We start from the raw sequence: 25,668 nt of genomic DNA, 5'->3' as shown, positions 1-25,668 counted from the left end.
TGAAGCAATTCATGTCCAAATGCAGAAAGGCCTGACCAATATTCAGGGTTGGACTGATAGGTGGAAGTAACATTCATGCCACTCAAAGGGCCAGGCAATGACTGTCTCTCCTTGGCACTTAATGGCATTGCAATTGCTGAATTCTCTACCATCAACATCCTGAGGGTTCCCATTGACCAGAAAATTAACTGAACCAGCCATATAAATACTGCAGCTAGAGCAGGCCAGAGGCTGGGAATTCTGCAGTGAGTGACTCACCTCCTGGCTCCCCAAAGCCGTGCACAATCTACAAGGCATAAGTCAGGAGTGCCACGGAATACTTGCTACTTGTCTGGATGAGTGTGGCTCCAAAAATACTCAAAAAGCTCGCGCCATCCAGGACAAAGCAGCCCGATTGATTGACAAAGATGCACTCCTTCTACCACTAGTCCATAGTTTTTACCACAAGATGCACTGCAGAAAATCTTCAAGGCTCCTTAGTAAAGTAAGTAAAGTCGTCATAGTTCCAGATGACCACAGGCTGCTTTCCCTTTTGCGAGGAAGAGCTGACTGGTGATGATTTAACCCGAGGATCACCGCATCTCAGGCGAGGGGCAAGGTTGAGAAGGTGGGGCCTTCGTGAATAACCTCAGCTGGTGTGGGAATTGAACCCACACTGTTGCCTTCGCTCTACACCACAAACTAGCTGTCCTGCCAACTGAGCTGAACTGGCCACCTTAGGCAGCACCTTCCAAACCCACAACGTCTACCACCAAGGACAAGGGTGGCAGATACATGGGAACCCTGAAGGTTCCCCTCCAATTCACTCGCCATCCTCATGGGAGGGTGAATTGTGAGGGGAGGGTGAATTGTGATGAGAATGCAGGATCCTATAGCAAGATCTGGACAGGTGAAGTTGCTCCTGGGATAGAATGTGCAGCAGGCGAGGTTCATCAATGAAAATTTGTCATTTTCAATCAAAAAGAGGGTGAATGTCTTTTTGACGAAGAGTGCACAATCCTTGTGTAGATGTAATTCTTCCCCAGTAACAGATATCTGCTCACCTTGTGATTCCCCCAGAGACGCGCCAGACCATTGGGATCCACTACACGAAAGATCTTGGATTCTTCATCTTCCCACCTGATGTACTGCTCATATCGACTGTCAGACAGAAGCTGATAAACGTAATCCCAGAGTAGCCTGCAGTCTGCACAAAAATCATTTCATCAGGAATTATCACTAGATCACAGTCCCTCCTCCAATCTCCCTCCACAGCCTGGTGAAACCAATCTCATTGGTCGTTTTTATATTTTTGATCATTTTCACCCAGAGCCTGAACGCAGAAATTCCTCACCTTTAACCTTCCAAAACCTACACATCAATTCCTCATTTATTGACTTATCTTGTCTTTTTCATTCTTCATTACTTGATAACATTCCATCACGGGACTTGGGTAATTTTACAAATCAGACCCAATTTACACAAAGCCCGATGACTAGACATTTGGACAGCGGTTGATTTTAGAGTATCTTAAAGGAGGAAAAAGACTTAAGAGAGTTGGAGGAGTTCCAATTAAAATAAGGATGTGCAAAATTAGTGGTGATGCAGAGAACTTGGCAGTTTCTGTGGCTGAAGGACATACCAGAGATAGGGTGGGGTGATGCCATAGAGGGATTTGAAAGCAAGAACAAGAATTGTTGTTTAACCAGGAGCATAGGGGTGATGGATGAAAGGAACTTGGCATCAGTTAAGAAGCAGGAAGCAGAATAGAATGAGGGAGGCCAGCCAGGATTGTGCTGGAAAAGTTGAGACTAGAGGTAATGAGGGTGCGAACGAAGATTTGAGCGGCAGATGCGCTGAGGCAGGGGTGGATTCAGGCGGTGTTACAGAGATAGGAGCTCTTAGTAATGCCGCTGGTTTGCGGTCGGAAGCTTATCCTAGGGTTAATATGACACTGAGGTTGAGAATAATCTGCCACGGAGAGGGATTGAGTCACTGGTGAAGGGACAGAATCTGTGGTGGGCATCGTAGACAAAGGTTTTGTACTTTACAATGTTTAACTCACAGCAGCACATTCGGTCACAGCTGGCTTGAGCTCACAACAATGGTTGCTGTCATTGATAATGTGTGAGATCACATCATACAAGAGTCGGAAGGAGCCAAAGCATAAATCTGAACGAGGGTGAAAAATATTGAGAGAAATTAAATGAGGAAGTTGGAGAGAGAAATGTCCGTTTGAGTCACACGGGAAATTTGGTCAATAATACTTCAGACTAGCTGGCCTTGCTTAGTGCTGGGCCACTGATGGAAAGAATAAAAATAGATGATAAGACCATTGTGGTAAACCACTGTTGCACCTACATTAGGTGATGTACGGTAGGACCTGTACTACAGGTTCGGCGGTAGTCCCTGCCTGCTGGCTCCGCCCAGTAGGCGGAGTATAAATATGTGTCCTTCGTGCAGCAGCCATTTCGCCAGCTGCTGTGGGAAGCCACACATCTTAGAGCAATAAAGCCTCAGTTGTATTCAACTCTCGTCTTTGTCCAATTGATCGTGCATCAACCATAAGATATAGGAGCAGAATTAGGCCATTCGGCCCATTGAGTCTGCTCCACCATTCAATCACGCTTGACATGTTTCTCATCCCCATTGTCCTGCCTTTTTTCCATTAACCCTGATCCCCTTATTAATCAAGAACCTAACTATCTCTGTCTTAAAGATACTCAGTGATTTGGCCTCCACAGCCTACTGCATCAATGAGTTCCACAGATTCACCACCCTCTAGCTGAAGAAATTCCTCCTCATCTCTGTTTTAAAAGATCGTCCCTTCAGTCTGAGGCTGTCCCCTCGGGTTCTAGTTTCTCCTACTGGTGGAAATATCTTCTCCACGTCCACTCTATCTAGGCCTCAGATCCCCTCCTCACCTTTCTAAACTCCATTGAGTATAGACCCAGAGTCCTCAACCGCTCTTCATATGACAAGCCCTTCATTCCAGGATCTTGCAGTTATAAAGCACCCTTCATGATCTCAGGACATCCCCAAATGTTTTCACTACTGTGAAGTAGGAAATGTGGTAGCCAACCTGAGTACAAGTTATCATCAGCAGCAAGGTGATAATTAATCAATTAAAATCTTATTAATAATAATAATCTTTATTGTCACAAGTAGGCTTACATTCACATTGCAATGAAGTTACTGTGAAAATCCCCTAGTAGCCACATTCCGGCACCTGTTCGGGTACACTGTGGGAGAATTCAGATTGTCCAATTCACCTAACAAGCACGTCTTTCGGGACTTGTGGGAGGAAACCAGAGCACCCGGAGGAAACCCACGCAGATACAGGGAGAACGTGCAGACTCTGTACAGACAGTGACCCAGGCGGGAATCAAACCCGAGACCCTGATGCTGTGGAGCAACAGTGCTAACCACTGTGCTACCGTGCCGCCCATATGATGGCTGCAGCGTAAATATTCTTCTACGAAAAGTGCTGTGGCATTTTTCACGTCCACCTGAGAGAGGTGCTTCAGATTAATGTCTGATTCAAATGACTGCACCTCTGACAGTGCAGCGCTCTCTCAATCCTGGAGTGGAGTTCCGGCCTAGGACTCCCCGTGGGCTTCGTGGAATATGAACTCCCCTATTGAGCAGGCTTACCCAATGGGAAACGAGCAGCGGTAATTTAAAACCCACTGCTTCAACAGGGGCCGGTATTCCGTGGGTCCCCGGGCTTGGACTTGTGCGCTGTAAGCCACGACTGCAGTCTTTTGTGTTATATAAATGAAAGGGTGCGGTGTCAGAAGAAGGCCTTGGAGACATTATCACACTGGCCTCTCTTAGATCACCTTTTTACCCTGGGGAAAACTCAGCCTCACTCTCATGTAAACACATGTAAAATTAGCAGAAGCATGTCAGAGAATATTAATGGCATTCTTCTAACCCTGTGGACATTAAAGGCTTCTCACGTGTTATGCTGAAGCCCCACCTCATTGTTCAAACCCTCACCTGCTATTTTCCCATTGGCTGGTGTTTGCCATGCGGAAGGTAGCGAGCATGTCACATGACCCCTCTTGACCGCTGCCCTGTTTGAGAGGTTTAGCGGCTCCTCCCAGTGGCCGTTCCTGCGCACCTCTGTGCTGTTCATCTTGCTGAAGGAGAGCCGCACGGCTGTGTTCATCGCACTGAGGGGCTTCTGATACTGCACCATGTTCATGATTCGAGGCACTTCTGCATCTAAAAGGAAAATAACCCTTTGATGAGACCTTCTTAAAGGACATCGTGAGGTGATGGCACAACAATGGGCATTTTGGAAAATGGTACCTTTGTCCTCGTTTCTCCCTCGCATCCCACGGAGTCACTTCTAAACCCCAGGTGGGAGTGCTGCACCTTGTGACTCAGCAGTGATCTCACTGTCTGGCCAATCAGGATTAAGAATGTTTGCAGAGCTGGCATTCAGAATCACAGAATTGTGAGGCGCAGTCGGAGGCCATTCAGCCCATCACGTCCGCACTGACTTGCCAAACGAGAATCATGGCTCAGTGCCTTCTCCCCATAACCCTGCACATTGCTTTCATTCAAATAATCATCAATCCCCTCTCAAATGCCTCGATAGAACCTGCCTCCACCACACCACAATCTCCAGTCCTGTGTCTGACAATGTTCACAAACCAAACCAGTAGCACTTGCAAACAAAAGGACCAGTTAAAGAGGGAACCTTGATATAAGCAATTTTTAAAAGAGACGCCCAGCCAAAGCACCACTTTTATAACCAAATTAAGTGTTTTAATTTATCATGTTGTCAAATCAAGAACTTATTGTTAAATCAGGTGCTTAATTGATGATATAATTAGGTTCTGTATAATTAATCAGATCTAGGGAGAATGAAAGTAAACTTAATTAAATTGAGGATATCATTGAAGGGTTCTGTATTTTCAGTAAATTACACCCTGACATGTATGAGTAATGAAATTAAATTAAAACAGATGCTTACCTACAAATTAATCTGAACCCTAATATCTAAATATAGGGCTGGATTCTCCATTCCCCCAGCCGCGTATATCCCAGGGGCAGGCCGTTTACTGTCGACAGGATTCTCTCTTCCTGCCATTTGTCAATGGGATTTCCCATTGAAGCCACCCCACGCCTTCGGGAAACCTGCGGGAAAGGGTCCACTGCCAGTGGGAAAAGAGAATCCCGACGATGGAGAATTCGGGCCATAATCTACATCTCAAGTAATAGTATATAGAACAAAAATAAGACTAATAAATGAATGAACTAGAAGTAGCAATGTGCTGGATCTGTAGTATGTGGGAGTCTGCACAGACAGATAGTCTAAGATTTAGACACCTCCAGTAAATGATTAGGGACCCTGCTCCTACGAGTAAGAGACACTCCGACACATGAGGTGGAAGGGGAATTTCTGGATGATTCTCTCAAGTAGAGTCAAATCTCATTTTCATACCCAATCTACAAGCTGGCTAGCATGGGGACCAACAAGTCAGGAAGGAGAACACTGTCATGATATACACCAGTATATCATGGTGCAGATACACACACATTGATGGACACACAGCAAGACCAATCAACACACACAACACCGCAGCCAATCTTAGAGCACACTAACTATAAAGACAGGGGGCATCAGAGTTCCCGCTCATTCAGGATGCAGCCTCCTACAACGACAGAGCTTACAGCTTACAGCACAGGTCCTCACCATGTGCTGAGTGCATAGACTGGTTCGGACAGGCATAGGTCTTTAGTTTAACCTACCATCGTGTTAATCCACAGTGAAAGTATGTTCAACAGTTTCTAACTTAATAAAATAGTGTTGCACTATTTTAAGTGTTGGTGGCCTGTATGTGTTCCACAGATCCAGAACACCAACATATCAAACACATGGCTAAAGGAATGGTGCGGAAAGGAGCGGTTCAATGTTAGGAATCTATTACTAGAACAGGAAGGAGGTATACTGTTATAACCCCCATGAGGCCCACAGGGAAAGCATTCTCGATCTCCATGTGGGGCTCATGGAGTACTAGCTTCCCAGGGAGGGGGCGGATGCCCACCCAGCTGGGGCTCGTTAAACCAAACATAAAAGTCAGCCTGAGACTTCCGGTGGCGGCTATGAAGGGACTTCCGGTGGTGGTTATGAAGGAGTAAGTCACACATTTGGTGGCTCCCACTCGGGTCGGACTTTTGGACCTTTTCCCCCGATTTTCTACCGGACTTGAATTGAAAATTGATGACAGAGGCAATTGTGTACTGAATTCCTACATCGGTGCATGTAGAGGAAGACTAGAAGTGCTCGTAAAGGCAGAAACAGAAAGACAGAGAAGGCTTGGGCTGAAGCTGCAGCAGGAGACAGCATGGCGGAGGACCAGACCTCTGGCTTGTCAACCCAGCGGTCAACGGAGCAGCTGATGCAAGTTATTCAGGGGGGCTTCACTAAGCGGAAAAGGGACTGCTTGGACCCAATAAAAGAGTCAGTTGAGCGGCTGGAGCTTAGATTGGATGCCCAAGATCAGGCGATCCAGAAGGTAGAGAAGGCCCTGGCTGAGCAGGAGGAACATCAAATTGCGGTGGAGTTGGAGTTGGGGATGCTGAGAGACCAACAGAAGAAGCTCCTGGAGAAGGTGGATGACCTAGAGAATAGGTCCCACCGCAGAACTTGAGAATCGTTGGACTATCGGAGGGGTCCGAAGGAGAGGACGCTGGGGCATACATCGCGGACATGTTTGAAAAGCTGCTGGGGGATGGGGCATTCACCCGACCCTTAGAGGTGGACAGAGCTCACAGAGCACTCGTGAGGAAGCCGCGAATGGGAGACCCCCCGAGGGCAATGGTGGTGAGATTCCACAGGTACTTGAATAAGGAGCGCATTCTTGTGGGCCAAGCAGACAAGGAGCTGTAAATGGGACAACAGTATCCTGCGGATCTACCAAGACATGAGTGCGGAGGTGGCCAGGAGAAGAGCGGGCTTTAACCAGATCAGGTCGATCCTATTTAAGAAAAAGGTGAAGTTCGGACTGTTGTATCCGGCTCGTCTCTGGGTCACGTACGAGGAACAGCACTTTTATTTTGAGTCGCCTGAGTTCGCGATGGACTTCGCGAAAAGGAAAGGACTGGTGATGAACTGAGAACTTTTGAACTTTGCTGCAACGTTCATGGTTCTTTTTAAAAAAAAGTTTCTCGTTTTTCGTTTTGTGGAAGCGGTCTGTAATGCCTTCTGTATTGATTTGGGACCAGTGGCAGAGCTGAGTGAGTTAAGGTTTACATTTGCACTGCTGGGGGATGGAGGCGTGCTTGTTTGGTTTTGGATCTCTTACTTGATCTTTGTTAGCGATTTTTTTCTCTTCCTATTTTTTCGGTCGGGCAATTGTGTTGGGATTGTTTGTTATTGGAGTATGTATGTATGAGCGGGGGGGAGGGAGGGAACAATAGGTGGGAGACATTTCAGCGCCAGAGATGGGGGCCACCAAGCTTGCTGGGCGGGCTAGCTCACGGAAGCGCAGTTGGGGGTGTGCATATGTTAGGTTTATTAAAAGGGATGAGTTACATTGTGTTGTTACTGGGGGGGGGGGGGGGGGAATATTCTGCTGACGAGGGAGGGACTGGTGCTAAGGAACAGAGAGGAGGTTGGGGGCGGAGGCTCTCTGGGGGCGGGCTGGTGGAGGCGCGGAGCACGGGCTGGAGGTTGGCCCAAAAAAGTGGATGGCTGATCGGCGAAGGGGGGAGGGCAATGAGCCCCCCAACTAGGCTGATCACCTGGAATGTTCGAGGGCTAAATGGGCCGGTCAAGAGGGCATGCGTGTTCACGCATCTGAGGGACTGAAGGCGGACGTGGTAATGTTGCAGGAGACGCACCTTACAGTAGCTGACCAGATTAGATTGAGGAAAGGCTGGGTCAGTCAGGTCTTTCACTCAGGACTAGATTCAAAGGCTAGAGGGGTCGCGATCCGGATCAATAAGCGGGTGGTGTTTGAGGCGGGTAGAATAGTCTTGGACGTGGGGGGTCGTTACATTATGGTCAGTGGGAAACTGGAGGGGGTGCAGGTGGTGTTAGTAAATGTGTACACGCCAAATTGGGATGATGTGGAGTTCATAAAGAGGATGCTGGGGAAGATACCGGACCTGGACTCGCACAGGTTGGTCATGGGAGGGGATTTTAACACAGTTATTGACCCTGGCTTCGACCGGTCAAGCTCAAATATGGGCAGGGTGGCAGCAATGGCAAAGGAACTAAAAGAGTTCATCGAGCAGATGGGGGGTTGGATCCATGGAGATTTGGGCAGCCGAGGGTGAAGGAGTTCTCCTTCTACTCACACATGCACAAAGTGTACTCCTGGATCGATTTCTTTACTCTGAGAGGGCTTTATTGACGAGGACGGTGGACACGGGGTGTCCGGCGATCACAATCTCAGACCATGCTCCGCACTGGATTGACCTGCAGGTTAGTAAAGACAGTAACCAGCGCCTGCACTGGAGGTTAGATGTGGGACTTTTAGCTTACGAAGGGGTGTGCGAGCGGCTGAGGAAATGTGTTCAGAACTACCTGCAGGTCAATGACACGGGGGAAATTTCAGCAGCGGTGGTCTGGGAAGCACTGAAGGTGGTGGTCAGAGGGAAGCTGATCTCAATACGGGCCTATAGGGAGAAGGTGGACAGGGCAGAGTCGGATCGACTGGTAAAGGAGATACTACAGATCGATAGGAGGTATTCGGAGATCCCAGAGGCAGGGCTTTTAAGGGAACGGCGGAGGCTACAAGTGGAGTTCGGCTTGTTAACCACAGGGAGGGCGGTGGAACAGCTGAGAAAGGCGAGGTGGGCGATCTATGGTGAGAAGGCCAGCAGAATGCTTGCACAACAGCTTAGAAAGAGGGAGGCAGCCAGGGAGATAGGGAAAGTAAATGGCGGAGATGGGAACCTGGGGCGAGATTCTCTGACCCCCCGCCGGGTCGGAGAATCGCCGGGGCCTGGCGTGAATCCCGCCCCCGCCGGTTGCCGAATTCTCCGGCACCGGATATTCGGCGGGGGTGGGAATCGCGCCGCGCCGGTTGGCGGGCCCCCCCGCGCGATTCTCTGGCCCGGATGGGCCGAAGTCTTGCTGCTAAAATGCCTGTCCCGCCGGCGTAGATTAAACCACCTACCTTACCGGCGGGACAAGACGGTGCGGGCGGGCTCCGGGGTCCTGGGGGGGGCGCGGGGCGATCTGGCCCCAGGGGGTGCCCCCAGGGTGGCTTGGCCCGCGATCGGGGCCCACCGATCTGCGGGCGGGCCTGTGCCGTGGGGGCACTCTTTTCCTTCCGCCTTCGCCACGGTCTTCACCATGACGGAGGCGGAAGAGACCCCCTCCACTGCGCATGCGCGGGAATGCCGTGGGCGCCCGCTGACGCTCCCGCGCATGCACCGCCCGGAGATGTGATTTCCGCGCCAGCTGGCGGGCACCAAAGGCCTTTTCCGCCAGCTGGCGGGGCGGAAATTCGTCCGGCGCCGGCCTAGCCCCTTAAGGTTGGGGCTCAGCCCCCAAAGATGCGGAGCATTCTGCACCTCTGGGGCGGCGCGATGCCCGACTGATTTGCGCCGTTTTGGGCGCCAGTCGGCGGACATCGCGCCGTTTCCGGAGAATTTCGCCCCTGGTTGGAGATTCAGCAGGAGTGAATACGGCGTTTAGGGATTTTTACAGTAGGCTGTATGGGTCGGAACCAGCAACGGGGGCGGAGGGGATGAGGCACTTCTTAGGGGGACTGAATTTCCCAAAGGTGGACCGGGAGTTGGTAGAAGGGCTGAGGGCCCCGATCGGGTTGGAAGAGATAGTGGAGGGTCTGAAGGCCATGCAGGTGGGTAAAGCCCCGGGGCCAGACGGGTACCCAGTGGAGTTCTATAAAAAGTTCTCTGGGATATTGGGACGGTTGTTGATGAGGATGTTCAATGAGGCAAAGGAGAGAGGGTGCTGCCCCCGACGATGTCACAGGCCATGATTTGCTGATCCTGAAGCGGGACAGTTGGTGGCAAATATAAGGCTATTAAACATGATAATGATGCCCCTGGAAGGCAGAGAAGGTGGAGGTAGTGGTCGCAATGGGCACAGAGAAGGCTTTTGATCAGGTAGAACGGGAATATCTATGGGAGGTACTGGGACGGTTTGGATTTGGACGGGGCTTTATTGACTGGGTCAGGTTGCTGTATCAGGCTCCTGTAGCAAGCGTACGGACGACATCGGACCACTTTAGACTGCACCGTGGGACGGAACAGGGATGCCCCCTCTCCCCACAGTTGTTCGCGCTAGCTATAGAGCCGCTGGCAATTGCTCTGAGAGCTTCAAGGGGCTGGTCCGGGGGGCAGGGGAGGTGGAGCAGAGTATCACTTTATGCAGACGACCTGCTTCTGTATGTATCGGACCCAATAGAGGGGATGGAAGAAATCATGAGAATTCTAGGGTAATTTGGCCGGTTTTCGGTGTACAAGCTAAATATGGGGAAAAGTGAGATGTTTGCGGTCCAGGCGAGGAGACAGGAGAGGCGATTGGGGGAGCTGCCGTTTAGATTAGTAGGGGGAAGCTTTAGGTATATAGGCATCCAGGTAGCGTGGGAATGGGACCGGCTGCATAAATTACATCTGGCCCGACTAGTAGACCAAATGAAGGACGATTTTCAGAGATGGGACGCGCTTCCGTTGTCAGTAGCTGGGTGGGTGCAGACAGTGAAGATGACGGTCCTCCCGAGATTTCTGTTTGCATTTCAGTGTCTCCCCATTTTTATTCCGCGGTCCTTTTTTAAACGGGTCAATAAAGTGATCTTGGGCTTTGTATGGGCGGGCAAGACCCCGTGAGTAAGGAAGGTAGTGCTTGAGTGGAGTCGGGGAGAGGGCGGGCTGGTGCTGCCAAATTTTAGTAACTGTTACTGGGTGGCGAACATAGCCATGATCAGGAAGTGGATGGTGGGGGGAGGATCGGCATGGGAGCGTATGGAGGCGGCTTCATGCAAGGGCACCAGTCTGGGGGCGTTGGTAACTGCGCCTCTGCCGTTCCTACCGGCACGGTATCCCACCAGCCCCATGGTGGTGGCGGCCCTGAGAGTCTGGGGGCAATGGAGGGGACATGTGGGAGCAGATGGAGCATCGGTCTGGTCCCCAATCTGTTCCGGATATCCCTGTTCCAGAGAGCAGGGATTGAGAGGATGGGGGATCTGTTTATAGAGGGGAGCTTTCCGAGTATGAGGAGAAGTTTGGATTGGCGTGGGGAAACAAATTCAGGTACCTGCAGGTGCAGGACTTCCTACGTAGACAGGTGTCAACCTTCCCGCTCCTATCACCAAGGGGGATTCAGGACAGGGTAGTTTCCAGAGGGTGGGTGGGAGAGGGGAGCGTCTCTGACATTTATCGGGAACTTATGGGGAGCTGAAACCCAAGTGGGAAGAGGAGTTGGGAGGAGAGATAGAGGATGGTCTATGGGCGGACGCGTTGAGTAGAGTCAACGCATCCACAACATGTGCCAGGCTCAGCCTGATACAATTCAAGGTCGTTCACCGGGCCCACATGACAGTGGCCCGGATGACCAGATTTTGTGGTGTGGAAGACAGGTGTGTAAAGTGTGTGGGAGGACCAGCGAACCATGTCCACATGTTCTGGGGGCTTGTCCGAAGCTTAGAGGATTTTGGCAGGGGTTTGCAGATGTCATGTCCACAATGTTAAAAACAAGGGTGGCACCGAGACCAGAGGGGGCGATTTTAGGGGTGTCAGAAGATCCGGGAATCCAGGCGGAGAAAGAGGCAGACGTTCTGGCCTTTGCTTCCCTGGTAGCCCGGAGACGGATACTATTAGCTTGGAGGGACTCAAGGCCCCTGAGGTCAGAGACGTGGCTATCGGACATGGCGAGCTTTCTCTGTCCGGAGAAAATCAAGTTCGCCTTGAGAGGGTCAATGTTAGGGTTCGCCTGGAGATGGCAACCGTTCGTCGACTTCTTTGCGGAAAATTAATCGTCAGCAGAAGGGTGGGGGGGGGTTAGTTTTGTTTAGAGCAGGGGGTTAATAAAGGGGGAACCTGTAAGGGAGGGAGATGTCTTTTGTACTATGTTTATAGATTCATGTACATTGTTTATTTTGTTGTTATTGTAATACCAAAAATACCTCAATGAAATATTTATTTTTTAAAAAGTCAGCCTGTGCGTGGACCGGCCAGTTGGCCTCTGATTGTATACAGTTAATGATGTTTATGATGTTTAAAGTAAAATAAATCTTGAACCTTCCTCCTGCTGGCTTCCATGGTCATAGGCGACGAGGAAAAAAGGAAACTCTGGACTCAGTTTTCAAGCTGCCCAGCCTCCCCAGATGACTACTGTGCAGCAACGTGAGGATTTAAGGTTCAAAAAGCTGCTATTTGATAAGTTGTAGATCATCGAGGTGGGCCTGAAAGACTAGGGCCAACACATGGAATGGGCATTTTGGTACTTCTTTCAGGCCAATGGCATTTTGGTTGAAGACCAACAAAAAGTGACTCTTCTGATGGCCTGTGGGACCCTGATCTTTGGGATTATAAAGAGCCTTACCGACCCAGCTGTTCTGGATATCCAAGTCATTTGATGAGTTGGTTGCTCGAGTGGCTGAACACTCTGATCCGAATCCTTCCGTTACAATCCAACGTTATAGGTTCAATACGACTGTGCGGTCTCTGGGTGAGTCGGTAACTGGCTTTTTGACCCGCCTCGGGCTGCTGGTGGAGCACTGCGAGTTCGGGCTGTCCCTTTTGGAAATGTTGAGGGATAGGCTTATTTGTGGAATAAATAAAAGGACACAAAAAATAAGTTGTTGGTGGATGAAGTTGTGGCGACGCTGAATTTTATGGATACCTCTGCCAGTGATGGCTGTCCAGGTTCGAGCAATGACACAGCGAGATCCTAAATTGGCGAAGCTCCACCATATGCCATTAAATGGTGGATTACAGGGAACCCCCCCCCAGCAGCCCTACACCCAGAAGCACCAAGAACTAAGTGTGAAGGATGGTATCGTACTGTGGCAGGCTTGCATGGTCATCCCACCGCAGGGTCAGGAGTCACTCTTAAAGGATCCACACAGTTTTCACCCGGGCGCCTCGAAAATGAAGATGCTGGCTTGAAGCTACGACTGGTGGCTTGGCATCGATGGGAACATAGAACGAGTTGTACGTAGTTGCCCGGCATGTCAGGAGCACCAAGAGTGGGTTTGGGGTGCCTCACAGACTGCAGCCGGTGGCCTCCCTCCATCCCTGGGAATGGCCAGGGCGTCCCTGGGTGGGACTGCGTGCCGATTTCGCCAGGCCTTTTATGGGGTCCATGTTTCTCATCATTGTGGACTTCCACTCACTTGAAATGGCTCGACATTGTAAAATGATCTCGACTACATCAAGGGCCACCGCCGAGAAGCTGAGGTGCTCGTTCAGCACTCACGGGATTCCTGAAGTTCTGGTGATGGGCAATGAAGCGCTGTTCATGAGTGAAGAGTATTCCACATCCACTAATCTGAACAGAATACTTTTATAGAGAGAATCTCATCACCAGGACCCCTTTTATGGAGAACCATTATCATGGATCCATTTTATAGAGAGAGCCTCACATTCGGAGACCCCTTTTATACAGAGGGTGCCATCATCAGGACCCCTTTTATATAGAGAGGGTCTCATCACCAGGGACCCCTTTTATACAGAGAGCGTCACCATCAGGGACCCCTTATATAGAGAGAGGGTCACCATCAGGGACCCATTATATAGAGAGAGGGTCACCATCAGGGACCCATTATATAGAGAAAGCCTCATTATCAGAGACCCCTTTCATAGAGAAAGTCAAACCATCAAGACCCCTTTTATAGAGAGAGCCTCACCATCAGGGACTGCTTTTATGGACAGAGCCGACTCTCATTGGCAACAAGCCCCCCCCACCCCCCCCAGTCCTCGCCGTAGCAGCCAAAGCCATGTTGGCGCTAAATTCTATATACACGTTGCCTGTCGCAGCCTTGCAAATTTGCGTGTGGGCACAAAAGGTTCCTATGTTGGCAAAGTTGCACCATGTCATCCTACATGGGGGACGACAGGGGAAACTGCCTGAAGAACTGTGGGTTTTCACAACCAAGCAACAGGAGCTTAGTGTTGAAGACTGCATTCTCCTGTGGGGAACCATGCAGACTGTTAGATTTGGCAAGAACATTGCAGTTAAAATTACCTGACAAAATGCGAAAAGATGAGGTAACTATGGCGGTGGTTAAGCATTTAAAGTTGCATGAGATAGAGTTTGACTCATTGGAAATGGCAAAAATTGAGTTGCAAATTAAACAAATGGAACGTGAGAAAGAATTAAAGCGGCTGGCATACGAGAGTGAGAGAGAGGAAAAAGAAAGAGAAAGAGAGAGAGAGAGGAAAAAGAAAGAGAAAGAGAGAGAGGAAAAAGAAAAGGAGAGAGAAGAAAGAAGAAAAGAATAGCCCGAGCAGAACAAAAAGAAAAAGAAAGGGAGATACAGATCAAGGAAAAAGATAAAGAGAGGGAGTTTGAACTTCAGAAAATGGCCATGAAACATGACAATCAGTTAAAATTGGCAGATGTAAAGGGAAACGTACAGTTGGATGATAGTGATGAGGATAGAGAGAAAGAGCGTCATCGTCGAAGGCTTGGTGGGAATCTATTTAAATATGTCCAAGCATTGCCAAGGTTTGATGAGAAGGAAGTGGAAGCCTTTTTCATTTCATTTGAGAAGGTAGCTAAACAAATGCAATGGCCACAGGACATGTGGGTATTACTGATTCAAACAAAGCTGATAGGTAGAGCTAGTGAAGTGTTTGCATCACTACCGGAGGAGGTATCTGGAACATATGAGGAGGTGAAGAAATCCATCTTAAGTGCATATGAGCTAGTGCCTGAAGCTTACAGGCAAAGGTTTAGAAATTTAAGGAAAGAATTTGGTCAAACATACATGGAGTTTGAAAGGCTCAAACAGAGTAATTTTGATAGATGGATAAGGGCTTTGAAAATAGATCAACGTATGAAGTTCTCAGAGAAATTATACTTTTGGAGGAGTTTAAAAATTCAGTTCCTGATGTAGTGAGAACTCGTGTGGAAGAGCAGAGGGTTGAAACTGCGAGATTAGCAGCGGAAATGGCAGATGATTATGAATTAGTTCATAAATCAAAGATTGGTTTCCAACATCAGTTTCAGCCGGTGAGGGATAGAAACTGGGGACATGAGAAATACTCAAGTGGTAATGGTAAAGGTGATCTGACGGGAGACAATAAAGAGAGTATACCTCAGATTAAAAAAGAAATCCAGGAGGGTGGAAAAGAAATGAAAAGTTTCAAATATTTTCAATGCAATAAACTAGGCCATGTAAACTAGGCCATGAAGAATAAACTAGGCCATGTAAACTAGGCCATGAAGAAAAGCACTGGGAAGGCGATGTGGTAAAACAGGAGAAGACAGTGGGGATTGTTAGAGTGGTAAAGAAAAGCCCAAGGGAAGCGAAGGAGGTGCAAACGATTGTACAGCCTGTTCAAGAAGTAATTGTTAAGAAGGTGCCAGATGTCTTTAAAGAATTTAGTTGTGTGGGTAAAGTTTACTCATGTGTATCAGGAGGAGCAGGTAAAGAAGTCACAATTTTAAGAGATACAGAGGCTAGTCAATCTTTAATGGTAAGAGATGAGGAATTATATAGTTTGGGAAGAATGTTGCCAGAAAAGGTGGTGATTTGTGGAATTCAGGGTGAGAGGAGTAGCGTTCCATTATATAAGGTACGGTTGGAAAGTCCAGTGAAGAGTGGTGAAGTGGTAGTAGGAGTAATAGATAAACTATCTTGTCCAGGAATACAGTTTATCTTGGGTAATGATGTAGCTGGATCGCAGGTGGGAGTGATGCCTATTGTGATTGATAAGCCAGTGGAAAATCAGTCAACTGAAGTGTTGAAGGACGAATATCCTGGGATTATTCCGGATTGTGTAGTAACAAGGTCGCAAAGTTATGGGCAGCACGGCAGCATTGTGGATAGCACAATTGCTTCACAGCTCCAGGGTCCCAGGTTCGATTCCGGCTTGGGTCACTGTCTGTGCGGAGTCTGCACATTCTCCTTATGTCTGCGTGGGTTTCCTCCGGGTGCTCCAGTTTCCTCCCACAGTCCAAAGATGTGCAGGTTAGGTGGATTGGCCATGATAAATTGCTTGTTTGGTGGGGTTACTGGGTTATGGGGATCGGGTGGAGGTGTTGACCTTGGGTAGGGTGCTCTTTCCAAGAGCCGGTGCAGTCTCGATGGGCCAAATGGCCTCCTTCTGCACTGTAAATTCTATGTTTAAAAAGTCACAGGTTAAGACAAGAGGAGAAATCAAAGAGTGAAAATGAAGTTGAAGTGCAATTATCAGAAACGATTTTTGATCAGATGGTTGAAAAAGAACAAGAACAGGTGGAGGATGAGGCGGATATTTTTAGTTCAGGAAAATTGGCGGAGTTACACCAGAAAGATGTAGACATAAAACGGATTTATTAGAAAGCATGTACGGAAGAGGAATCTGAGAGTATACCAGAGTGTTATTACCGTAAAAATGATGTCTTGATGAGAAAATGGAGACCTGTACATATGCCTGCGGATGAAAAGTGGGCAGACGTTCATCAAGTAGTATTGCCGGTAGGGTATAGAAAGGAGGTGTTGCGAGTTGCACATGAGGTACCAGTGGGAGGTCATTTGGGAATAAGGAAAACTCAAGCTAAAATCCAGAAACATTTTTATTGGCCTGGACTACATAAAGATGTCGTTAAATTTTGTCAATCATGTCACACATGTCAAGTGATAGGGAAACCTCAAGCAGTGATAAAACCAGTGCCCCTAATACCCATTCCAGCATTTGAGGAACCTTTTACAAGGGTCCTAATTGATTGTGTAGGACCGTTTTCTAAAACAAAAAGTGGGAATCAATATCTTTTGACTATAATGGATGTATCTACTAGGTTTCCAGAGGCCATTCCAGTACATAATATTACAGCTAAAAGGATTGTGGAGGAGTAACTTAAATTCTTTACTCGATATGGACTACCCACAGAAATTCAATCGGATCAAGGAACAAATTTTACTTCAAAATTATTCAAAGAAGTTATGGATAGCTTAGGAATAAAACAATTTAAATCAACTGCGTACCATCCAGAATCGCAGGGAGCATTAGAAAGGTGGCATCAAACATTAAAGACAATGGTGAGGGCATATTGTCAAGATTATCCAGAGGATTGGGATAAAGGAATCCCATTTGTATTGTTTGCAATTAGGGATGCACCTAATGAGTCTACCAAATTTAGTCATTTTGAACTAATTTTTGGTCATGACGTAAGAGGACCACTTAAATTGATTAAGGAAAAATTGGTGGGTGAGAAATTGGAAATTACATTATTGGATTACGTGTCAAATTTTAGGGAACAATTAAATAGAGCAGGTGAATTGGCTAGACAACATTTGAAAGATGCACAAAATGTAATGAAACGGGTAGCGGACAAGAAATCCAAAGTTCGTAGTTTTGCCAGTGGGGATAAAGTTTTAGTGTTGTTACCAGTGGTAGGTGAGCCTTTAAAAGCTAGGTTTTGTGGACCGTATCAGATTGAAAGGAAATTAAGTGACGTGAATTATGTGGTAAAAACACCAGATAGAAGGAAGACTCACCGAGTGTGTCATGTGAATATGCTTAAAAGGTACTTTGAAAGGGAAGGAGAGAAAAAGGAGGTTTTAATGATTCTAACTCAAAATGACAAACCAAATCCAGATGACTGTGAATTTGACATACCTCAAATTAAATTGGAAAATGAGGATGTTCTTAAAAATTGGGATGAATTGTTAAGTTACCTTCCAGAGGAAAAACGAACTGACCTGAAAGAGTTATTGATATCACATGGGCAAGTTTGTAGAGATAAAGTGGGAAGTACTAAAATGGCTATACATGATGTAGATGTAGGAAATGCTGTTCCTATCAAACAACATCCATATAGACTTAATCCTTTAAAATTGGCACAGGTTAACAGAGAGATTAAGAATATGCTGAAGAATGGCATAATTGAAGTGGGTTGCAGCCAATGGAGCTCACCCATAGTGATGGTACCTAAACCAGACAGTACCCAACGGTTGTGTGTGGACTATCGAAAGGTGAATACAGTTACAAGAACGGACTCTTATCCTGTCCCACCATTGAAGGATTGCATGGAGAAAGTGGGACAATCTGCTTTTATTTCCAACTTCCAGACATGGAAAGAACAGTTAAAACATCGTATGGAGTCCTTCGATCGACTTCAGGAGGCGGGTTTGGTGATGAACCTAGCCGAAAGTGAATTTGGAGAAGCCCGAATCACTTTCCTTGTGGAGTTTCCGTTATCCTCAAGATGAAGGGAAATAATGCGATTTCTTAGCATGAATGGCTTTGATCGAACAGTTGTGCAAAAGTTTTGTGGCGTGATTACTCCACTGATGGAATTGTAGAAGAAACGTAAAAAAATTCAATGGACAGTGGACTTTCAACAGGCATTTGACTGCCTGAAAGCTGTGATCACCGATGTTCCGGTATAGGGGAATTGCAAAGAACTCTGTGGTCAGATTGAATTAAATTATCTGATTCTGAAGAGAAATGCCGAGGAGTAGAGGAATGGATGGATCGTGCCGAGACTTTGTTCAAAGAGACTGTCAATTGAGAAGGTTTTCGGTTGGCGGAAGCAGAACAAAGAAAAATGGACTATATTATATCTGGTTGAGTGTGTTGCTTTCTTTAAATGAAAATGTATATTTACTGTGTGCATTTCTTTGTGGATGGTGCAAAAGTGAAAAATGAAACCATCTTGAAGTTGATGGTTTATTTTTTTTTCTTGGGGGAGATGTCATGCGAGAGTGCCTTTAAGAACTGGATGTTTAAGCAATGTACCTTTAAGAAAACAGTGATGTCATAGAGTGGGTGGAGCTCAGCTCTGTTCAGCCATTTTGCAGTTTGGTTTTGCAGTTTGAAAAGTGTCTGGCTGGTTTTGCTGAGAGCAGTTTAAAAGTGCCTGGCTGTTTTGCTGTGAGCTGACTAAAAGGAGAAAGCCAGTTGGAAAAAGTGTGTGTCTGTGTTTTGCAGTGAGCTGTGATGTCTCCAATAAAAGACCATCTCTGGATCATTTGGGTGATTTAAACTCATAATTGTAAAGCCTTTAACCTGATGTGATTTTGTTTAAAGGTGTTACGTCTCTTGGAAGTTTGAAGGAACATTTTAAGGAATTATTTACTGTTGCAATATTTTCTGAGTTATCTTTGAAGTAAGGGGTGTTAAGAGATCCAATGTTTACTTAAGATGTTAAGTTGAGTACATGGAATGAACAGTGTTTTGTGTTTAAAAACCCATGTGTCCATAATTGTAATTCCACACCTAGGGAAAAAGCCGTGTGCTAGGAAAAGCAACAAATACATTAAAGGGTTGGTCGAACTCCATGATACATTTTGGGGTTCAGAAAACGCCTCGCCCATAACAAAAGTATCTGAGGAGTTTGATAGGGACCTGTATAAGTCGGAGCCACCGGGGGATGAGGGGATTCCTGGATGGGTTGGAGTATCCGAAGCTGGGTATGGAGGATAGAGCAGGGTTGGAGGGGCCAGTGGAGGAGCAGGAGTGAAGGAGGTGATTGGGAGAAGGTAGGCAGGGAAGGTGGCGGTGCCCGAAGGGTTGCCAGTTGAATTTTATAAGAAATTAAGGACAAGCTGGCGCCGTTCATGGTGGGGATGTTTGAGGATGCGATAGGTAGGGGTGTCTTGCCGCAAAAGATGGGGCACGTTTCCACCTCGTTACCACTAAAGAAGGACAGGAAAATGGTGGCATGTGGGTAATAGAGGCCCATATCTCTGCTGAATGGAAATGCCAAGATATTGGCAAATGTGTAGGAGTCAAGGTTGGAATACGAGCTCCCCAGCTGAGGCGCAGTGACCTGGACGCTGGGGCTCATGAATCTGCTGCTTAAAAGCTGGCCCATTTATAGAGAGAGTCCCACCATCAGGAGACCTTTTATAGAGAGTCCCACCATCAGAAACACTTTTATAGAGAGAGTCCCACCATCAGGAACTCTTTTATATAAAGAGTCCCACCATCAGGAACACTTTTATAGAGAGTCCCACCATCAGGAACACTTTTATAGAGAGAGCCACATCACCAGGAACCCTTTTATAGAGAGAGAGCTACAATCAGAAACCCTTTTATAGAGAGAGTCTCACCATTAGGAACACTTTTATAGAGAGAGTCCCACCATCAGGAGCCCTTTTATAGAGAGAGTCCCACCATCAGGAACCCTTTTATAGAGAGAGTCCCACCATCAGGAACACTTTTATAGAGAGAGTCCCACCATCAGGAACGCTTTTATAGGGAGAGTCCCACCATCAGGAACACTTTTATAGAGAGAGTCCCACCATCAGGAACCCTTTTATAGAGAGAGTCCCACCATCAGGAACCCTTTTATAGAGAGAGTCCCACCATCAGGAACACTTTTATAGAGAGAGTCCCGCCATCAGGAACACTTTTATAGAGAGAATCCCACCATCAGGAACCCTTTTATAGAGAGAGTCCCACTATCAGGAACCCTTTTATAGAGAGAGTCCCACCATCAGGAACTCTTTTATAGAGAGTCCCACCATCAGGGACACTCTTATAGAGAGTCTCACCATCAGGAACACTTTTATAGAGTGAGTCTAACTATCAGGAAATCTTTGATAGAGAGAGTCCCACCATCAGGAACCCTTTTATAGAGAGAGTCCCACCATCAGGAACCCTTTTATAGAGAGAGAGCTACAATCAGAAACCCTTTTATAGAGAGAGTCTCACCATTAGGAACACTTTTATAGAGAGTCCCACCATCAGGAGCCCTTTTATAGAGAGAGTCCCACCATCAGGAACCCTTTTATAGAGAGAGTCCCACCATCAGGAACACTTTTATAGAGAGAGTCCCACCATCAGGAACGCTTTTATAGGGAGAGTCCCACCATCAGGAACACTTTTATAGAGAGAGTCCCACCATCAGGAACCCTTTTATAGAGAGAGTCCCACCATCAGGAACCCTTTTATAGAGAGAGTCCCACCATCAGGAACACTTTTATAGAGAGAGTCCCGCCATCAGGAACACTTTTATAGAGAGAATCCCACCATCAGGAACCCTTTTATAGAGAGAGTCCCACTATCAGGAACCCTTTTATAGAGAGAGTCCCACCATCAGGAACTCTTTTATAGAGAGTCCCACCATCAGGGACACTCTTATAGAGAGTCTCACCATCAGGAACACTTTTATAGAGAGAGTCCCACTATCAGGAACCCAATTATAGAGAGTCCCACCATCAGGAGCTCTTTTATAGAGAGAGTCCCACCATCAGGAGCCCTTTTATAGAGAGAGTCCCACCATCAGGAAACCTTTTATAGAGAGTCCAACCATCAGGAACACTTTTATAGAGAGAGTCCCACTATAAGGAACCCAATTATAGAGAGTCCCACCATCAGGAGCTCTTTTATAGAGAGAGTCCTACCATCAGGAACTCTTTTATAGAGAGAGTCCCACTATTAGGAACCCAATTATAGAGAGTCCCAACATCAGGAGCTCTTTTATAGAGAGAGTCCTACCATCAGGAACTCTTTTATAGAGAGAGTCCCACCGTCAGGTACCCTTTTATAGAGAGAGTCCCACCATCAGGAACCCTTTTATAGAGAGTTTCACTGTCAGGAACTCCTTTATAGAGAGAGTCCCACCATCAGAAACCCTTTTATAGAGAGAGTCCCACCATCAGGAAACCAATTATAGAGAGCCACACCATCAGGAGCTCTTTTATAGAGAGAGTCCTACCATCAGGAACCCTCTTATAGAGAGAGTCCCACCGTCAGGAACTCTTTTATTGAGAGAGTCCCACCATCACGAACCCTTTGAAAGAGAGAGTCCCACCATCAGGAACCCTTTTATACAGAGAGTCCCACCATAAGGAACTCTTTTCTAGAGAGAGTCCCACCATCAGGAACCCTTTTATAGAGAGAATCCCACCATCAGGAACTTTATTATAGAGAGAGTCCCACCGTCAGTGAGCTCTTTTATAGAGAGAGACCCACCATCAAAAACCCTTTTATACAGAGACTCCCACCATAAGGAACACTTTTATAGAGAGAGTCCCACCATCAGGAACTCTTTTATAGAGTGTCCCACCATCAGAAATCCTTTTATAGAGAGAGTCCCACCATCAGGAACTTTTTTATAGAGGGAGTCCCACCGTCAGTGAGCTCTTTTATAGAGAGAGTCCCACCATCAAAAACCCTTTTATAGAGAGTCCCACCATCAGGAACTCTTTTATAGAGCGAGTCCCATCTTCAGAAACCCTTTTATAGAGAGTCCCACCATCAGGAACCCTTTTATAGAGAGTCCCACCGCCAGTGAGCTCTTTTATAGAGAGAGACCAACCATCAGAAATCCTTTTATAGAGAGTCCCACCATCAGGAAACCTTTTATAGAGAGTCCCACCATCAGAAACCCTTTTATAGAGAGAGTCCCACCATCAGGAACTCTTTTATAGAGAGAGTCCCACCATCAGGAACACTTTTATAGAGAGTGTCCCACCATCAGAAACTCTTTTATAGAGAGAATCCCACCATCAGGAACACTTTTATAGAGAGTGTCCCACCATCAGGAGCCCTTTTATAGAGAGTCCCACCATCAGGAACACTTTTATAGAGTCCCACCATCAGGAGCCCTTTTAAAGAGAGTCCCACCATCAGGAGCCCTTTTATAGAGAGAGTCCCACCATCAGGACCCTCTTATAGAGAGAGTCCGACCGTCAGGAACTCTTTTATAGAGAGAGTCGCACCATCAGGAACCCTTTGAAAGAGCGAGTCCCACCATCAGGAACCCTTTTATACAGAGAGTCCCACCATAAGGAACTCTTTTATAGAGAGAGTCCCACCATCAGGAACCCTTTTATAGAGAGTCCCAATATCAGGAACCCTTTCATAGAGAGAGTCCCACCATCAGGAATTCTTTTAATGAGAGAGTCACACCATCAGGAACTCTTTTATAGATAGTCCCACCATCAGGAACCCTTTTATAGAGAGAGTCCCACCATCACAAACCCTTTTATAGAGAGAGTCACACCGTCAGGAACCCTTTTATAGAGAGAGTCCCACCATCAGGAACTTCTTTTATACAGAGAGTCCCACCGTCAGGAACCCTTTAATAGAGAGAGTCCCACATCAGGAACCCTTTTATAGAGAGAGTCCCACCATCAGGAATTCCTTTTATAGAGAGAGTCCCTCCGTCAGGAACCCTTTTATAGAGAGAGTCCCACCATCAGGAATTCCGTTTATAGAGAGTCCCACCATCAGGAGCCCTTTTATAGAGAGAATTCCACCATCATAAACCTTTTTATAGAGAGAGCTTCACTATCAGGAACCCTTTTATAGAGAGAGTCCCACCTTCAGTGAGCTCTTTTATAGAGAGAGTCCCACCATCAAAAACCCTTTTATAGAGAGTCCCATCATCAGGAACTCTTTTATAGAGAGTGTCCCACCACCAGAAACCCTTTTATAGAGAGTCCCACCATCAGAAACTCTTTTATAGTGAGAGTCCCAACATCAGGAACCCTTTTGTAGAGAGTCCCACCGTCAGTGAGCTCTTTTACCGAGAGAGGCCCACCATCAGAAACCCTTTTATAGAGAGTCCCACCATCAGGAACTCTTTTATAGAGCGAGTCCCATCTTCAGAAACCCTTTTATAGAGAGTCCCACCATCAGGAACCCTTTTATAGAGAGTCCCACCGCCAGTGAGCTCTTTTATAGAGAGAGACCAACCATCAGAAACCCTTTTATAGAGAGTCCCACCATCAGGAACCCTTTTATAGAGAGTCCCACCATCAGAAACCCTTTTATATAGAGAGTCCCACCATCAGGAACTCTTTTATAGAGAGTCCCACCAACTGAAACTCCTTTTATAGAGAGAGTCCCACCATCAGGAACTCTTTTATAGAGAGAATCCCACCATCAGGAACACTTTTATAGAGAGTGTCCCAACATCAGAAACTCTTTTATAGAGAGTCCCACCATCAGGAACACTTTTATAGAGAGTCCCACCATCAGGAGCCGTTTTATAGAGAGTCCCACCATCAGGAGCCCTTTTATAAAGAGAGTTCCACCATCAGGAACCCTTTTATAGGGAGAGTCCCACCATCAGGAGCTCTTTTATAGAGAGAGTCCTACCATCAGAAACCCTCTTATAGAGAGAGTCCCACCATCAGGAACTCTTTTGTAGAGAGAGTCCCACCATCAGGAACCCTTTGAAAGAGAGAGTCCCACCATCAGGAACCCTTTTATACAGAGAGTCCCACCATAAGGAACTCTTTTATAGAGAGAGTCCCACCATCAGGAACCCTTTTATAGAGAGTCCCACTATCAGGAACCCTTTCATAGAGAGAGTCCCACCATCAGGAACTCTTTTAATGAGAGAGTCACACCATCAGGAACTCTTTTATAGATAGTCCCACCATCAGGAACCCTTTTATAGAGAGAGTCCCACCATCACGAACCCTTTTATAAAGTGAGTCCCACCGTCAGGAACCCTTTTATAGAGAGAGTCCCACCATCAGGAACTCCTTTTATAGAGAGAGTCCCACCATCAGGAACCCTTTAATAGAGAGAGTCCCACATCAGGAACCCTTTTATAGAGAGAGTCCCACCATCAGGAACTCCTTTTATAGAGAGAGTCCCTCCGTCACGAACCCTTTTATAGAGAGAGTCCCACCATCAGGAATTCCTTTTATAGAGAGTCCCACCATCAGGAGCCCTTTTATAGAGAGAATCCCACCATCATAAACCTTTTTACAGAGAGAGATTCACCATCAGGAACCCTTTTATAGAGAGAGTCCCAGCATCAGGATCTCTTTTATAGAGAGTCCCACCATCAGGAGCCCTTTTATAGAGAGAGTCCCACCATCAGGAACTCTTTTACAGAGAGTCCCACCATCAGGAAGCCTTTTATAGAGAGAGTCCCACCATCAGGAACTCTTTTATAGAGAGAGTCCCACCGTCAAAAACCCTTTTATAGAGAGTCCCACCATCAGGAACCCTGTTATAGAGAGAGACCCACCATCAGGAACTCTTTCATAGAGAGAGTCCCACCATCAGAAACCCTTTTATAGAGAGTCCCACCATCAGAAACCCTTTTATAGAGAGAGTCCCACCATCAGGAACTCTTTTATAGAGAGAGTCTCTCGATCAGGAACCCTTTTATAGAGAGAGTCCCACCATCAGGAACTCTTTTATAGAGAGAATCCCACCATCAGGAACACTTTTATAGAGAGTGTCCCACCATCAGAAACTCTTTTACAGAGAGTCCCACCATCAGGAACACTTTTATAGAGAGTCCCACCATCAGGAGCCGTTTTATAGAGAGTCCCACCATCAGGAGCCCTTTTATAAAGAGAGTCCCACCATCAGGAACCCTTTTATAGAGAGAGTCCCACCATGAGGAGCTCTTTTATAGAGAGAGTCCTACCATCAGAAACCCTCTTATAGAGAGAGTCCCACCATCAGGAACTCTTTTAATGAGAGAGTCACACCATCAGGAACTCTTTTATAGATAGTCCCACCATCAGGAACCCTTTTATAGAGAGAGTCCCACCATCAGGAACCCTTTTATAGAGTGAGTCCCACCGTCAGGAACCCTTTTATAGAGAGAGTCCCACCATC

At 46.8% G+C, this 25,668-nt stretch overlaps 1 protein-coding gene across 2 annotated transcripts in view; it reads right to left on the bottom strand.

Moving 5' to 3' along the window:
• Positions 1 to 25,668, bottom strand: part of LOC140393961 (transcription factor ETV7-like) — a 160,997-nt gene that overhangs the window by 6,299 nt on the left and 129,030 nt on the right. For both annotated transcript variants that reach the window (XM_072480655.1, XM_072480656.1), the window contains exons 5-6: positions 3,982 to 4,209; positions 1,044 to 1,186 (exon numbers count right to left, since the gene is read on the bottom strand). In XM_072480655.1, coding sequence (XP_072336756.1) covers positions 1,044 to 1,186; positions 3,982 to 4,209 — 371 coding nt within the window. The remainder of the gene's footprint in view (positions 1 to 1,043; positions 1,187 to 3,981; positions 4,210 to 25,668) is intronic.

This window comes from Scyliorhinus torazame, chromosome 17 (assembly GCF_047496885.1).
Source record: "Scyliorhinus torazame isolate Kashiwa2021f chromosome 17, sScyTor2.1, whole genome shotgun sequence".
Classification (NCBI taxonomy): domain Eukaryota; kingdom Metazoa; phylum Chordata; class Chondrichthyes; order Carcharhiniformes; family Scyliorhinidae; genus Scyliorhinus; species Scyliorhinus torazame.
The sequence above is the reverse complement of the archived record's forward strand: the minus strand, read 5'-3'. Positions and strand labels throughout refer to the sequence as shown.